Source organism: Nipponia nippon, unplaced genomic scaffold (genome assembly GCF_047370975.1).
Source record: "Nipponia nippon isolate SJK-2023a ecotype South Korea unplaced genomic scaffold, ASM4737097v1 scaffold_6, whole genome shotgun sequence".
Lineage (NCBI taxonomy): Eukaryota > Metazoa > Chordata > Aves > Pelecaniformes > Threskiornithidae > Nipponia > Nipponia nippon.
The window spans coordinates 64,748,301-64,766,589 of record NW_028262380.1 but is presented as its reverse complement, the minus strand read 5'-3'; the positions used below and the strand labels follow the sequence as shown (position 1 = coordinate 64,766,589).

Genomic DNA, 18,289 nt, shown 5'->3' with positions numbered 1-18,289 from the left:
GCTGTCCCAGAGATTCACTAATGAAGCATCCACAAACACGATGAATAACAACTCCAACACCAGCTAACACCCCAAATAACCAAAGTAACATCCAGCCAAGTCGTCTGTAGAAAGCTAGGTATTTTCAAGAAAACGCAAGCTGATCATAGGGATTTGGAATAACTTTTTTTTTTTAAACCACAGGATAACTAAACCTCCCTAAAATCTCAGCACACGCTTTTGTACATTCAGCACACACATTCCGTATCTTTTCCATCTTACTCAATGGCTTAGTTGTCGCAGTTACTGAACACGCAACCACGGAAGAGTAGATGTTTTGTACAACAAACCTGTTACACGTGAGTATTTCTGGAAGCCACTTGAAAATGGAAGGAAAGAAAGAACAGAGAGAGTCACTGTTTCTGCATTTTCCTGTTCCACCCGAAACTTTCTTTTTATCCATCCTCAGAACAACTCTTAGAATCCTTCCCGGCCAGCATATTGTGCTTTAGCCCTGCATTTTTTCCCTTAACACAGCCCTGCTTAGAAATATGATGCTTGTAGCAATACACACAACAGAGAAAGAACAAAGGAAATGGTAAGGTTAATATCCCTCCCTTCTCCCATATCTCTTTTTCTCTCTGTCCTGCACACACGTAGAAGTCATTCCTCAGTTTCAAGCTGTGAATCGGGAACCCATTTTGAGCACCTGCTTATACACATGCACATGCAAAAACCATCCTCTGTGTAAAAGCTCCAGGTCAAGAATTCATTCTGAGCACAAGCTCGAGCATGGCTCTTTAACAGGAACGCTTTCTTGAATTGGACTTGAAAGCTTAAAGCCAAAGGACACTAGAAAACCAGATACTGGTCTAAATTCCTCCTTTCACCAAAGTAGTTCATTGCCTTATAATACACAGTTTACGCGTCTCAAAAGATGGTAAGGGAATAGATCAGTCGGAACCAAGCGTACATGCTGAAGGCTACGATTTGTCCCCGAATGAGTCCGACGTAGAAAAACCCAGAGGCACCCATGAAATTCACAGCAGCAGCTGTAACAACACCTTGCACGTACACCCTGCTGAGCCCTGGCACATGGCCTCTCACCGCCGCCTCAGCTTCCAGCACACCCTTGGCAGGCCAAACTCGTACAAACCATTTCAGCCCTCCTCTGGTTTCCTACTGTCCATCAAGACTTTGCTGTGCATCAGCAGGAACCCAGATCCGTATCTAGTCAGTGCCTGCACCTCACTTGCACTCCATCTTATTTGCGCTTACTTACCAAAGGGAAAGAGAAGAGGAAGGGGTGAAAGAATAGTTCAAGGGCTTTCTAAGAAAACTGCATGACTTAATTAAGACCTTTTAAACGCATCATATTAACCCTAGTGACTGCTACTGGTTTTTCAGCCCTCACACTCTGGTTCTTGTGTGTTCAGGGACTTCTCTAGGGGAAAGAAAGAAATATTGAACAAACATAAACAAATCATTATTTGCTTCGCAGATTACTGTACATAAATGGTCTTTAAAGTCCTTACACTGAAGTAAACATAGCTTGTATCAGTATCATCTGTACATCTCTCTCATTAGGCTGAGAGGGAGGAGGATGGCCCACTTTCAAGGAAGCAATTTTTAAAAAAGGAAACCATTAACTTGATATTTAATCAATGTACAAAGGAACAGGGAAGTAAAGAAGTAATTTTCCCAGTATTTCTCCTGTCCATAAGTTGCATACTTTTTCATCTGCCCCATGCATGACACCCTTCGCCCACCAAATTAACAGCTAGAAAGCAAAGGACCATAGGAAAAAATGAAAGGATGGCTAATACGGAAATCCAGAAAAAGAAAAGCAAAAGGTGGGGTTGGGACACAACGAAAAGAGGTTTCTGCACAATACTTTCTTTTATACGGCATTTCTATCAGACTTTTTCAAGGGGGGAATATATTTAAACATGGCTTTTTTCTTTTGCTATGGCTGAAAAAAGGACTTTTTCTCCCCCTCCCCACTGTTTTGGCTAGCACAGATGATTACTGCCAAATCAGAAAGCTACAGGAATAAGCACTCATAAGGGAGCTGAGTGGAAACGGTACTGAACGCAAGACCCTTGACTGAGACACTGCCTGCTCCATACATGTCTCTCTATAATTAAGTACAGCACAGATACCAAGTCAGTTCTTCGGGTGAGGACTGAAACAACTGTATTTGGCCACAAAACAACACAAGGTTCAGCCCAAAGGATGGAACGTCAACTAAATGTTCATTAGATTTAAAAATTAACCCAGATCACATCTGGCTTTATAAGCATTACAGGATGGGGAGGGGGGTTGTCTGTGGTTTTCTTTTTCTTTGTTTTGGGGTGTTTTGTTTTTAAATAGTACAGTTCCTAAGTTTTCATGATAAATTCTCTCGCAAGTTGTTCAAATAGTGAAATAACATCAACACACGAATACAGCTGCCAAAACAGACCCCGAGAAGCTTTTGGTTGCAATTATCAGATTATGTTATAATTACAAACTGCTTTCATTTATTTAAGAATTACAGCAAGAAGGTTCTGGCTGTGAAACACAGTGCTAGACTACATCAGCTGTCTACATTGTAAGAGAAAGGAACAGCACTAGGCTCCCTGCACGTAAATTCAGTTTGTCCCTCCGAAGATGTATGAAAAAGGGATGTATAATGAGAGAAACCTATGTACTGTAGGTCAGTTCGTTCAGTTTACTTAACTGACTTGGAAAGAAAACACACTTTCCAAATCATTAGGAACCAGACTGATTCACATATTGAAGTAACGGAAGAACCAGCTTGGGAGCCAAGTTTTAACGTTATCCTTTCTGCAGACTGACAATTTCATCCATCCACTTTAATCCACTGTGGTCCTACTTGTGCAGAGTTGCACCGTCCGTGCACCACAGCAGCACGCAACAGCACCACGCTATGCTCAGCGACATGCTACGGTAGGTACAGAAATTCCGGTTTGGGGCTGTCTCATTTTGGCTCACACAGAACCAAGGTTGAGGTCATCCCATTTACCCACGAAGAGTTTGAAGCTGGTCTGGAAGGAGGAAGGAACAACATCAACAAAAAGTTAAGGGCAGCTTCAGAGGGGAAGTCTAGGCTTTGCTAAAAAAAGCTGTGAACATTTTTTTCTTCTCCTTTCCCATGTTAAATTCTTCATCCCAAACTGGCTACGCTGCCTTGTAGGCACAATTCCATGTATCTGCATAGAAAGTCTTTGACAAAAAAATGAGTTTCCAGCATGGTTTATTCTTGCACAAAAGGCTGCAGTCTGTAGATAAAATGTATAGCTGTTCACAACCAAACCTTAAGCACATCTTTGTACTCAGAGATATTAATTTTTCATGAGAGATGAATTTAAGCTAGTAGCTCTCCCTTCAGCTGTTGTTATTAGCGGTTCCCTAGCAAGCTACAAAACTGCTCAATACAAACACTGGTATCCTGCTAAGAAAGTCTAGAAAGTAAAGCTTTGTTTTCCCTCCAAATGAATCTTGCTGAATGATATGCTAAAAATAAGGGTTTTTTTCCCCATAGGTAACTTATGGAAAAAACACTCTAACACTCTGTTACAGCTAGATGGCACATCTTTACACCATTATTAGTGTCATCCATGTTCTCTTTCACCTTTCTTATTTGCTGTTTCTTGATTACATTGTATCATCTAACTTACGAACTCTGGGTTTTCCCAGCAGGGAAGAATTTCTGCCAGCTCCTTCATAGATCACATCATTTTTATCCCGATGGCTTGATGACATTAAATATTCCCCATACCTAGAAGAACAAAAGCCATACGGGTATTCCTTTATCAGCATATGCTTTTAACAGAAAAGGCTGAGAGTACTGCTGCCATTTTTGTTACAAATAAATGGAGAACTGCAAAGGAAAACTTTGTGGCACTTAATTCACTAAATGACCAAGAGTATTTTTTAAAAGGTGAAACACTGACTTAATGAATTTTTCCAAGTTAGTCAATTTAGGAATTTTGGTCTATTATTTTTAATGCCTCAGTGTATGAGTCAACTGCTTTTCATGCAGAACGCAATGGGAAAAATCCCCCATGTCTCTGAATACCACATCTCATTATTACGGTGTTTCTAAAAGCAGATTAGACTTTCTCAAAGACCAGAACACAATTCTACCTATTTTTCTCTCTCCCCGATTTGGGCAGTTACACCAAATTTTCTTAAGCTCTAGCCTAATATTTTTTTTTACTCCTGTAGTCCATTACACAGGACCAGGCATTTCCTCTTAGGAGGGCCACAAACACTAGCTAAGCAAAGAAAGTCTATTATTAGTTTGCTGAAGCCAGCCCATGTAAAATGGATAGGGGTTTGCAAACAGATAAAGATCGTTAACAGTGTTCCAAAACCTCGGCAAAGTGATCACATTCTCTTTAAACATTGAGACTTGTTCATCTTGTTTGCAGAATGAAAATTATAGAATATCATGTGTTAAACCAGAAACCCAGAATCGAACCCAAAACCTCATATACTTAAAAATTTCTGAGACCCAGAGCATCTAAACAAGTTGAAAATCATGAGCTTTCAAAAACGAATGTGCATAAAACATACTCACAGACACAGGAAAAAAAAAATATAAACTCCACGTGCTTCTGAATTGACATTCTTAAAGCTTTAAAACTGGATAACTAGTTTTGAAGGGAGAAGCACTGCTTCGAGTACTGCCATAAGTTTCCTATCAGCCTGCACAAGAGACAACCATGGGGGAAGCATCCTACAGCGAAGTTCCCTCTCCAGACTGGGATGCACCTCAAATCTGGGTGCCCATCAGCCAAGATTGCCCTGCCGCACAGACTGAGAATTAACTGCAAGGCAGGCTGCGACTGAAGAGTTTACAAGTGGGCTTGGCTTTCCGGTAGCAAATACTGAAGAGGGGCACAAGTGAGAAGGCGGCAAACAGACCAACCACAACCGGGTATCGCACTGGTGAAGGCAGGCCACAAAACGGCCTTCTCCAAGAAGGGCAATGAGTTTTACTTCCCATGTGCTCACTCAGGCAGAATGATGACGTGGTACAAAGTCTCAGGTATCATCACATTATTTCTGGTGACTGCTTTCCGTTCTCCCCATTTCCCCCCCAAAACAAGTACCGGAACCAAATGCAATCACCTCGCTCACACACTGAAGACTCAACACAATGGTTTAAAAAAAAGGAAGAGTAGTTGTACAAATTATTTTTGCCAAAGGACACCCAGCAGGAACAGAGAAGTAACTGCATTCCTCGTGTCAGACTACATTGCACTAGTAATGGAAAAAATGAGTTTCTCCAAAAGAGGCACATACTATGAACCCAGTGATTTATGCATGAGGCATCTTCATTTTTCTATCTATATAAACCACAGGGGTTACAGTGCTTTTTAAAATTTATATAGATAGACGATCCTAGAAGTAACTTTAAAAACAACATTAAAAGGCAGGTGTAACATTTCAGTAAAACTGAAGAGAGGCTTTCAGGCCGGACGACAGGAAACATCACGGTCCCACAGGACAGAGGTGGGTGTTTTCTTTCACCAATTAAGAGTTGACTGCTGGACAAAGCAGGCTACAAGGGGTCTGCAGGGTCTCAGCAAAGAAGGGAGACAGGGTGGTCCAGAAGAGCTCTTTAGCCAACACAGCTTACATCCACCATTCCACACCCATCCCCCCAGAAGCCATTTCCCAGAAAAAGCAGCCTTATTCACTGGTATCATGGAGTTTACATTAAGCTTTGGCCAACACGGTTATCTCACCTCGGCAGTATATTTGTTGCCTGTCTTTTAGCTATGCCAGCAAAACTTTTCACAGTAAACAAGGCCTTGAAGCTGGAGTGACAGACAGACAGACAGACATGGTAGCCATCAGGGATGGTAATGGCAACGCTAAGGGAGTCTTTAAAAAACCAAGGAAACCTCCCTGCTCGGCGGCATGGCTAGCCCATGCTATCTTTCTGTTAGCACGTTATTTTAGCAGAGGTATGAAGAAATAGGTCCCTAGACTGACAGCCTGTTCTCAGCAGAACCACAGGCTTACTGGCACCAGGAAAACAACTTTTACTAGAACAGCTTGTTCTGCCGAGGGCTGTGGGGACAGGGAAAAGAGAGAAGCATTTCACCAAAGCACGTCTAAACTGCCAGCATATTCCCTGTCTTCAAATTAGGATGATTTTTCCAAAACAGCCTGCTGGGGGGAGAGGATTCTTGAGAAATAGCTGCAGGCCAGTTATGAGGGAGAGTTTCTAGGCTGTGCTTGCAAAGATGAACTATCTCGGTAATATCTTTTTAAGCACAATCTAACAAACTGCAGAAGCACAAGAACACCGAAAGCTATTTCTTCCCATATGTCTACAATTCTCCAAAGACGTAAATATCCCTTTACTGCTACACATTTTAATAATTCCTTTTGGTTTCAGACGCTAGCAGATACCCATATTTCGAACCGTAATGCCCATAACTCAGCTCAGGGAAGAGGCACACGCACTCATGCTCTCTCGCATACTTCACATAGACGCACCAGCTGCTAAACACTACTGTGCCAGGAAGGAGCTGTTCATACATCGATGAATACATCATTTGCTGCTTATAGATTACACAGTATATGGTATTCTAAGCAAAAAAAAAAAAAAAAAGAATAAAAATACTACCATATACTTGTGAGTTTGCTCTTTTGTTTCTTTATAAAAAGGGCTTCTGCTGTTCTCTTCCTGCTTAGGTGTTGGTGAATTGGGGGTAGGGGCGTTTTTGTTGTTTGTTGTTCTTTGTTGCTTTTTTTGTTGCTGGTTTTTGTTGCCCCTTTTTTTTTTTAACAAGTACAGAACCCACACTTCTTACAGTTCTGAGAATGAGTTTTACTGTTGTCTCTGAGGTTAAACATTAACAATTTGCACGTTGAACTTTCTCTAAAAATTAAAGCAGGACATTATTTTCTCTTAACCTGACGGGCAGCATTGCAAAAACACCACTAAAGGAAAACTTCAGGTCACTAGTACAAGAAACACTCAGTACAACTAAAAATGACAACTCTACACACTAAACAATATCTAAGCCTAAGCTAATCCAGAAGACAAACATCTTCATGAAGCATATGGCATTTGTGATGAAGGCTGCCTATTCAAACCTGCCTAGACACCACAGCTTGACAATGCCGAAAACAGCATTACCATTAGCAGAGCACCTCCTCAAATGCCGTTCTGTGCCCACACACCGCCATTTTCTCCCTGCCTGCCACCTCTCCCTTCCCCTACAAGAATAAGGGGGCAAAAGAAATGCACTTATTAAAACCTGTGCAGTAAAATAAGGTGATCAACAATTTCTGCATCTCAGCAGTGTACAAGAGAGCTGGGGGCTAGCTCTGCACAAAGGAGCCATCGTAGCCAAGAGGAAAGATGGGTGAGAAGGATTCTGCCTCTCACCGCTTTCCACCGCTGGCTTGATTCTGTACAGATCTAGAACGCAACTCTTCCCCGAATTGTCTGTGAATATGCAACTGTGGAAAATCTGCTCGTAGCACATGCAGAAGCTCTTGTCTGTTCCCCGTAAAAGCATTCTGCCGGAGCAATGCAGCTCTACCTTAAACCACCTACGATAACACTGCATTTTGGAGTGGTATCTGCCCGAGCCAGTTGCTCCACCCCAGCCAGTGCTACGTGTGTCTTTTCGTTTTTATCATGGACACAGATGAACTGCAGCAGCCAAAATTGCAAAACATAACATAGCCAGTACTTTTTTCACTACCACGCTGTGTTCAAGCCTGAACAGGAGGAGTACTTTCCCATTTTTTTTTGAGGCTCAGGCATCTCTACATTAAAGTAACTTTCGTCATGTTGCTCGCGAGCTAAGCAGTAAAGCAGCCTCTGTGCTCCCAACCACCCTGCGCCTGAGCCGGGCCTTAGGAAGACACCCTGTGCTCTGCGGAGAACTCTTCCTCACGGCACTGTAGTCCACCTCATGAAGAACAATGTCTTTGTAGCATTCCTATGTACTTTACTGAGACAGCTTTTCTATTACGTTTTAAAGGCATTTAAAAGCTTCATGCCATCATTCACTATGACTATGCTCAGAAGGAGGGCACTGAAGAGAATTTATGCAGTTCATTCAAAGCTTGTTTCCTGCTATTTGTGCTGCATCTTGCAGTTGAACTAGCAAATGGTTTTCTCATAAAAAGCAGTGAGAAGAAGCCTCTCTACAATACAGATTCAGACCCAGGAAAATTACCTGATCTAAGGAAACATTCCCTTCTATACCAGCTCAGGTATATCATGACAATAGTATTTCAAAGTTTTAAAGGGCCTATTACAACTTGGAACCCCCTCTCCAAAAAACAAACCAAAACAAAACACAAACCAAAACACCACACAAAACCAAAAACCATCAAACCTACTTGAAAAATCCACTTCCCTGTGCGCTTCTCTTCTCTGCGGGGGAGCTTCAGCTGCAGGCCTGCCCCAAAGCAAGACTCCAGGCTCAGAAAGTCCAGGCAATAAGGAAGTGTGAACTGAAAATCCCCAGCAGCCCACAAATGCCATGGATCAGCTAGGCATTTTGTTCTGGAGAAAATAGGGTTGTATTTCTACAGGCAGGGCTAGTAGCAGTGTACAACAAAAACCGACAAGGGTTCACAGGATGTTTTAGCTTTCAATAGACAGGTAAACTCCAACAAGACATTGTTTCAGCCCTTCTTCACCTACATCAGCTGACTGGAATGCAGCATCACCAACACCGGCATTTGCCTGTATCAACAGGACCCACGAAACAAACAAGTTACGAAACACGTCTTTAGGTCTGGCCTGGAAGGCTGTGAAACGACATGGAATGAAATCAAGCTGCATCATTCAACGTAGCTTCTCCTCAGGGAAAAGCCTCAGCGTTATTCCCTTTAGAAGAAACTGTTTTGCTGCATTTACCATGTTTTAAATGCAGATATAACCGCATTTTATTTCTGCACAGTGCCACCTTCTTTTTCTACCAAAATGAGTGGTACAGCCTCGTTTCAAGACTCTTCTGGGTTTAGCTGGTATGACTTGGCTTTAGGGGGTGGAAACGGAGGGCTTCCCAGGCTGCTGTCCATCATTACCCTTCCCTGCAGGGTTGTCGGGGGAGAAAGAGCAAGGTGAGCTCAGCAGGGATGACAGTACAACACTCAGATTTCACGTTGCTCTGACTGTGCTAGCGTATTCGCCTATGTACAAAGATTAGGAAATTGCATTCATTTTGCATACCTGCAATCATACTAGTCATGACCACTTCGAAAGGCAATTTATATGACAATTGGAAATTCTTAGCATCCATAACAACAAAATATTCGTTTATCCACCAATTTTAAATAAAATAAATGGAACTGACAGGGTCTACAGAGAATTTAAAATGATCCCAACCAGCCTGAGAAAAGGAGCCTACATCTTCAGAAAAGCAGCTATTCATCTAAAGATCCTCAGCTTGCGATTGCTGCAGTAGAGCACACATTTTAATGGAGATGGAAGCAGAAGAGAGATGGGCTCTGCCACTCAGTTAAGGAGCCATATCCTCGGGCCTCACTGATCGCTGGTAGCAGCTGGCAGTGAACGCAGGTGCCAGTCTGTCCCACGCACCTCCTAAGGATCCTGCCGTACCTCAGAGCAGCTGAACAGCACGTGATGAATATCACACCACATTTAACAAGAAAGTAAACTTGTTCAGATCAATTCTGCTTCTGCTCACATGTTCCTGAATATACCATAAAAACCTGACACAAGTCCTGTTGCTCAGGGACACTACAGGCATCAGATCATCCACATGTTCCAGAAGCGAGGGCATAGAAAGCTACAGCTGCAAACCTGCGGCTCAGCTAGCAACTTAAAAAGAAAGAAAATCTACATTATACACAACCCAATGCTAACTGGACGATAGTTTCTCCACCTCAGCCATTGCTTTAGATATAAGCTATTTACAGCAACCATTACTAGAAGCTGATCATTCTCAAACAGCTAAAACAATAACATACCCAACTCACCATGTAATAATTTCTTAAGATTTACTATTTTTAAAAATGTCACGGCATCCATTATCACATCTGTTTCTCAGTGATCACCATTATAGTTTTTAAAACGCTGAAGAGCAGCAACAGGCATGTTTTATCACCTTGTTTTCCTTACCCTTCCACCCTTCAAAACAGTGAAGGCCAAATACTAGGTGAGCTGCCCAGGATCACAGCACTGAAGCTGTGATGCAGGATTTTCTTGTTACCAAACAAGCATCATCCCCAATGTCACATCCCTTTCACTAGCTGCAACATACAGCACGTGAGAAATAGCAAACCCAAGCAGATGGAGGAGTGCCTGAAGGCCTCATACAGAATGATACCCAAAAAGCTACAGTGCTCTGTAGTGTACCACCTCATCAGTAATTTACTGAGCTTGCAGAAATTGTTTGTATTTTTTACAAAGGAGAAATTAACACAGAAAGCTCAACCACATCTTTTGTCAGCTACCTAGCAGAGTAAACCTTCTGACACGTTTTGGCAAATGAATTCTGGAGACATGTGGCCTCTCAGTCCCACACAGTATAGCTCCAATTATTTACTGTGAATATGAATTCATCCTTCACTGTTGAATAAAAGCTTCTACACACCCACAAAGCACAAATCTCTTGGACTGAGATGGATACTCCCGCTGACCTGTGCCACCAAAACAGAAATACCACGAGCACCACGTTTTCTGGCAAGTGTAACCTCTCTCCTGCAAGAGATTAATTTCTGCTGCTCATATTAACTCCTACTCTCTTTTAAATGTCTTAAAATGAGCAATAATCAGAGACTTTAACACTGACCTTCAAGCACAGAGAGGCTACCTTCTTACTCACTATGCTGAAATGCTCTGACGCAGTTTTACAGCTTGAGCGCCTCACAGCAACCTGACAAAAGCAAAAGCCAACACGCACGATGGAGGAGCAGGGAGGATACAGAATGGCAGGCGCACATCTTGTCTCGACGCTCGTCTCAAATGGTAGGTGTGGGGCATGGTCCCTTCACCTGCCCCACAGTACTCAGCCCCATGGACCCAGCCCTTGGTCCATTTTCCTCACTTTCAGTTTGAGCCACTCAACGTATAAAACTTTATTCTCTGTGCTGTCCACCTCACAGGTTAGGGATGTGGTTCGCTGACCCCCGTGCCAGCCTTACCCTTTCTCAGCCAGTTTGCTGAGGCTGGGGGCTACTGCAGGGACACCGCTCCCACGTGCCTTCCTGCCACCCAAGAAAATGGCTGTGTGACCTCTGAGACATCAAGTGCGTCCCTGGCCTTGGAGCCAAGCCAAGTTTCAAGGCCAGCCAGCAGCACTAAGATTTATGCTGTATCCTCTCTTAGCATGCAGGCCTATTAAAGCAACGCACTGATAATGCAGGCCAGTAAATCATGCGAATAAGTGATCATACAAAGGAAAAAAGATGCTGAAAAATTAAACCTTTGCCTCTTCGTTAAGTACTCCCAGCCTCCCCGCACGCAGAGAGAGCAGGCAGTTGGAGCTAGAGAAGAGTTCAGCTGTTAACGAAGCAATCAATCTTCCCATCCTTCCTCCCCAAACCTCACGGCTCTGTCATTTTGCAGTTTGTAATTTAAAGCCAGCTCTTGGCTTCAACCCTGCAGAATAGCACCACTGCGAAAATACACTGCGAAGGCCAAACTTCTGTGTAGGATATGCCACCATTTTTATTTTTTTTTTCCTGCCTGGAGGAAAGGGGAGCAGGGTGGCTGTTTGGTATGGGACTAAAGAGCAAAAAGAAGAGTTTCTCTCCTCGGCATTTCTGAAATGCCCATTAAAGCGTTGTAAAAGCTAAAAGGCATTTAACAGGTACCTTAAATAGCGCTGCTTCATCAAGCACTATGACTTAAGAAAGAAAAGCTGCCTCCCTCATGCTGAGTGTGAAATTTACTTTAGACAGGATGCCCCCCCCCCCCCCCCGAGAGCAGGCAAGAAGTTGCTTATTTAAAAACACAGTGAGTTGAAAAGTATTTCACCCAGATTGGTATGTTTGCTTGAATTTTGCTCCCTGACAGCAACTACATTAGATCATTTTTTTTCATACTCTTCCCTACAACCATTTTCTACCCTCCCACCTACCCAGCAGATTTGCACACAAGCAGACACAACCCGCTTCCATTTTATACAGCCAGCTCTCCAATCCGACCATATATAAACCATCTACCTTTTAAAATATTGCTGTAAGCAATCACAGAAACCTGTTTACCTGTTTTAACCGGGGGGGGGGACGACGACGACGGGGACGACGACACACAAACAAATAACAGACGAGTCCCCAAGGGAGAAGAAAATCAGTTTCGAAGAGCTATTAACTTGTTGGATAGAGAGAGATTTGACAGGGAGCAATTAAGACTTTGTTTTTCCTGTTAAAAGAAAGTTTATGCTGAGAGGAGGCAGCGGACACTTCAGTGAACAAAATACATGAACAAAATCTATCCAGGACGTGTCTCCAGACATATTTCTGTGAAACGGAGCGTAAAAATCAACAGCCAACCGTGCCCGCAAAGGAGCGAGGGCATCACTAACACCACCGGACTATGAAAAGCCCTCACTGAAATGCACCAACAGCGATTAAAGTTATTTAACGCCGTACCTCGACTGGGCAGCCATCGCGAAGTTTATACTGCCAAGCGTCCTCTATCCATCAGCTCCTTCCCCGGCTGCCCAGGCTCTACCCCCCTGCCAAGATCTTCTCTTCCATCTGCCGGCCGCCTCCCCGCCCGCTGCCCGCGGCTGCGCCCCCGGCGTCACCGAGCGCCGCGCTCCCCGCGCCCCGGCTGCCCGAGCGCGGGCCGCCCAGCGCAGGGCCGGGTCACGCTCATTTTGATCGACATCCGGGCACCCGCGCCCTCCCCCGGCTCGATGCGCTCCCGGCCGGCAGGGAGGCTGGCGCGGCCCTCGCGCTCTCAGCCGGGGGGGGAACCGCGCCGCGCCGCGCCGCGCCGCGCCGCCCCGCTGGAAAGCCAAGGGCTGGCTCGCAGCTTGCGAGCCTCAGCGCCGCACGCCGCCGGGCCCGCTGCTCTTTTAGCCCTCTGCTGCTTTTTGGCCAGCGGGCGGCTCACGCAGCCCGGCCGCCCGCGCTGCGCACACCTTCCCCTTTCTAGCGAAGGTTTCGTGGTACGACCCAACCGCCTTAAATGGACAGGCTGTGCGGTCAGGGCAGGCGACCTGCGGGACGGGGATAGAAGCGCACGGGCGCTGCCGCCGGCACGGCACGGCACGGCACGGCACGGCACGGCACGGCACGGCACGGCACGGCACGGCACGGCACGGCACGGCACGGCACGGCGCTCCCTGCCCGAGGCCGCGCCCGCCCAGGGGCCCGCAGCTGCCCGCAGCCCGCCTGCCCCGCCGGAGGGACGGCCGGAGGGACCGCCGGGGCTCGGCGGGGACGAGGCGGGAGGAAAAGGGTAGGGAAGAAGAGCACGGGTGGGAAACCGGGAGGCGTGGCGGCTGCCGATGCTCCTCCGAGTACCGGCTCCCGCCGTCTGCCGCATCCCAGGGGCTGTGGGGCTTTTTTTTTTTTGTCTTGTTTTGTTTGTTTTGGGGTTTTTTTTTTTGTTTGGTTTTTTTTTTGGTAGAGAAACAAAAGAAAACGGCTCACACGTTTTTCAAAATTTTCAAAACAAATACAGAACCCAGATGTAAACATGAATCCCATCTGGCCACACAGACGTAGCAAATGAAAACCTGAGTACACTACTAAACTTCCAGGTGCTCACACTTGAAATTGCAGGTTAAGCAACTAAAAAAAAAAAAAAAAAAAAATTGAAAAATTGTTACGCAATTTCTTCTGGGCTCTAGTCCTGGCCGCGGTTTGTAGACTCACTCTGAAGGCAGCAATACCTGTCCTTTGCTCTGGGTGTTCCTTGGCACAATTATAAAAACAAACTACTCCTGCAACTCCTTTCAAGCAGTAATTAAGCAAGCATTCAGCAGGCAAAAACATTTATCCAAGATCCCTTCAACTTTTCTCAGCAGGCTATATATAGCTAAGATTTCTACCAACACTGCAACAAGGTTACACTCCTCCTGATCTTCTGTTTTAAAGCGTGAGTTGTGTCACAGCACTCAGCACATACCAGGAGAAGAGTTTATACCCCATTCATGACAAACAATAAATTATAATTTTAAAAGGCCATTTATATAAAGCTTCTACAAGCATATAATTTTAAGTACATAGTTTAAAATACAAAAACAATCAGAAAATGTTTGGTTTTTTCCCATTCCTTGTCTTTGCCCAAAAAGATTGTAAATAGAAAACCGCAAAACAACAAGTAGCTCTGATTATAAAGTAAGCAGGTAATACCATTTTTATATCCGATATCCAGGACACAACTGCTTATAAGTGACTGGGGATTTGAGGTGTCGCCTTGATAATGGACAACGTCTGTTATGAACTCCAAAAAAACCACCCTCAAAAACCAACCCAAGCAAAGAAAAACACACCAACAAAACCAAAACCCACACCCAGCATTTTGTGAAATTGTTTGAAGTCCTAAAAGTGCCAGTAAACCCACGATCATCTCTGAAGACAGGATGACAATTTCACAGCAATTAACAAAAAAGGAAACCCAGGAGGGCTGGACAAAATAATAAAAGAACAAGTTATCCAAGCAGCCCACACCCATCGCTGGAAACAGTAACTGTACCACAACCCCCCCCCCCCGACTCCCAGGAAAGCATACATTTCACACTTACACAAACACTCCCTCACATGAAGGTTTTTTAACTTAAATCTAAGCTTGCAGAAGTAGCTAGTTAGTGCAAATTTCATGTGTAAATGAGAGTACAGAAGGCAGCAGGAGTTGATTACCACGCATGCCCTGTGGTGCGGAGGTAATAAGATTAACATGAAATCCTCATACAACACTTTTTAATAAGGGCATCTCCAAAGAGACCAGCATCAATCTCATCAGGTTATGCACAGGGTACGGACGGCAGTTGCCATGACTTGCCCAGCATCACCCAGGTGGCCAACAGCAAAGCCTAGAAGGGGAGACAAGCACCCTGTACTGCAGCAGGGGTCTTCAAAGAGGCAAACTACCAGTGTTAGAGTTGCTAACATTGGTAGCTAATACTTCTTATTTCGTAGCATTTTATAAATCTAAAGCACTGCAGAAATATTAGAGCTCCGTCAAGAAGGAAGCAGAGCATCTCTCTTTTCCCTAGAAGCCTAATTCAGGCTCTTAACCCTGATAACTATACCAGTGACCACAAGACCTTTCAGGCAGGTTTGTAATATGTAGTTTACCCCACATGGTAAAAATGATAGTTTTGTCTTTTTTTTCCCCTTGGCTTTATTTGAAGAATGGCTCCAATCATCTCAACGCCAGATCTGGAGTTCGCCATTCTCTATATTGTATGAATTAAAACTCTTCTGCAAGGCAGTACAGAAAACAAAGTAGAAAATTCCTTTCTACATCCTCTTGCTGTTGACTTCAACTGTGTCATAACCTGGAGGGGGCTTTTTGCTGCTTTTAAGTGTTTTTATTTTGTTGAAGCTGAATTCATTGATTTTCTAATTAGGGGATTTTTATCATTTTCAGATAAAACACAACCCCAAGGAAACACACCCTACCCTCAAGCCCCTTTTCTGCCAGGAAAGGGCCAAATGAACAAAGAAAGAAATAGGGTGGCAGGAATACTATGCAGATGCACGATGTGCAAGTCTTTCCCTTTGTTGCAAGTGGGTGATTTAGATCGCTTAAAGAACCACCGTCAAAGGTATTAGCAAAAGTGGGTTTAATATGATGTTGTAAAAGCACGACTTAACACAGATCGATGGCAAGGTTCACTCTATTATTGTATGGCACAATCATTTGAACAATGATTCAAAACTACCAAGGCACAAATCAAAGTTACCAAGACAAAAATCAAAGCTACCAAGGCACAAATCAAAGTTACCGTACTACAAGGTGATGTGCGATATCGGTCGCTTACCAAAGATCTGCCGTTGGTAAAAGGTCTCTCTGCCTCGAGGAGCAGCCTTGAGGGGTCCCAGCTCAAGGGGAGATCACCACCGTGCAGCCACGCTGCCTACCAGGGCGAGCTCCAAGAAGGCTCGCTTAGGCTGTCATATTTATAGGATAAAGTGGTTGGCTCATAGTCAAACTACATGCGATAGCACAGGTATGCGTGAGACTCCTTGTACCCACAGCTTGCTTTGTTCCTTGATAAATGAGTCTTGGAAAAGCCACCCGCTATTCATGTGTCAATCGCATGATCGGTGTTCCAAGCTCATACGCACCAATGCTCACTGTGTCACTCTGCTCCTTTCTGGGTTTTCAGAGAACAGATTGAAACCAGAGGAGTTCTTGGCCTGTTTACGGCTTAGGCCTTTACCTCCTTTGGAGCCTGTACCAAACTACTGCTAGTTTGGTTAAGGGGTCGAATGCATCCCTCACACTCCACCTTGTGACTACAGTCAATCCCTTTATCGACTCACAGAGTGGTAATATGGTTACTTCTTGCCTCTATGTCATAAATATGTGGTGTATCGCAGATCAGTGCCAAGCGTACAATTATTTGATAAGTTGTTTAAGTGTCACAATTAGCGCTAGTTATATACCATTTCACATACAGAAGCAGTTGATTGTATACGTTTTACATGTTGGATTGACATAATTTGTTTCACCTTTTGCCAAACTTTGATATACTGAATGATTATAAGCAATAAACATAAAAAGGTCAAAACCAACAAAACTACAACTGGATGCAGCAGCAAATTCAAAATTCCGGTTGCTGTTGGTGACCATCCAAAAAGAGTTTCCCACCAGTGAACCAATGAAGATCCCCCATCTTTCTTCACTCTTTCTAGGACATGGCGTATCCTCTCTGCATCATGATGGACAGTAATCAGGGTTCTTTGTCCTTCCTTCCAAATTGGTTTTAGCAATTGACTCAGGTTATCATGTTGCAACAGTTTTCTTACCAGTGTGAGATTCATTCCAATAGGGGTAGGCAATAAATCTTGATACAATGTATAGTTAGATTGTAGCAATTGGTGGGTTGTGACAGGAGCTGAATAGTTGAAGTCACATCCCATAATTTTGGTAAAATTACAAATACAGATATTTGAGTGATTATACGTCTCTACAGTGGCGTCATCTATAAATACAGAATCACAAAGGGTTCTCATACAAATACATCGATTTCCAACATATACAAGTACAGTCTCAGGGGTTTCATCAGGATGTATTTCGAAATGACAAACATTTTGTTTGGTGTCAAAACAAATGCCTTGGGCCTTAATGGTATTACTTTCACAAATAAATCCTTGTTGTTCCCGTACAACACATGCATCAACATCAATAGTTTGCCATTCGTTGCCACTTCATTGGGCCCATACTCTTATGTTCTAACAGATAGAGTACAGTTGCATGGTGATTTAATGGCAGCGCAGTGATTGGGTATATGGTGTATAACAAAGCACTGCGTATTGTCAAAACAAAAGCTGTGGTTTTATTGCTGGTGGGGTCATAAGTGACATTAACTAGATACCACCAAGATTGGAAATCCTTTTCAAATTGAGTCGCGTTATCCCAAATTACCTTTCGAATCTCAGTGGGCAAGGTGCCCTCATCGCCTTCCCTTATAATTGCTGTTACAGTAGACTGCACCCACAATTGAGAAACATGTATGGTGCAGAACGTACTATAGTTACCATATTGATTAGTGCAAATATAGGAACTGAGGGTCTCCACCCTGTGCGTCGGGCTTGTTGGCTTATAAGCCAAATTTTGTCCATGCTGCTGCTGATTGCTCCTGCGAGAAGGATAAGCAATCTTCTGATGGCTGACTCCGTCTCTGGGGGAGGTAACATTCCCAGTATCATTCTTGGAAAGGGAGCAACACAAGTCTCAGCAGGGTTTTTCCAGACAGGTTACCCCTTAGTGGCTCAACTTGTTTAACTGCTTGGACTAAAGACAAAAGTCCCTTTTCCCACTCAGAATATATCTGTTCCCTCTCTTTAAATGCAGTTGAGTTAAACATTAAAGGCCTTTTTGGCCTGCTTGGCCCAGTCTGGAATAGATTGCACTAAGTACCATGTTCTGCAAAATCCCATTCAGCTACGATAGGGTCGGGGGGGCGTACTGGCCCCAGTGACTGCTAAGTCTTCAATTCCTGTATTAGAGTTTTGAATGCCTCTTCGTGTTCTGGGTTCCATGTCCATGGTTTTCCCTTTCATAAAAGTGAGTACAGTAGGTGAGCAATGATAGAAAATCCAGGTATATGTTTCCTCCAGTACCCTAAAGTACCCATAAGCTATTGTAATTCTTTCCTAG

At 44.0% G+C, this 18,289-nt stretch overlaps 1 protein-coding gene across 5 annotated transcripts in view; it reads right to left on the bottom strand.

Moving 5' to 3' along the window:
- The window catches only part of AFF1 (ALF transcription elongation factor 1), a 123,919-nt gene that overhangs the window by 88,995 nt on the left and 16,635 nt on the right, over positions 1-18,289 (bottom strand). The window contains exon 1 of one of the 5 annotated variants that reach the window (XM_087737759.1): positions 12,595-12,834. The exons of the other annotated variants lie outside the window; for them this stretch is intronic. Coding sequence (XP_087593885.1) covers positions 12,595-12,611 — 17 coding nt within the window. The 5' untranslated portion in view covers positions 12,612-12,834. Of the gene's footprint in view, positions 1-12,594; positions 12,835-18,289 lie in introns of those variants that run through there. 5 annotated transcript variants of the gene reach the window in all.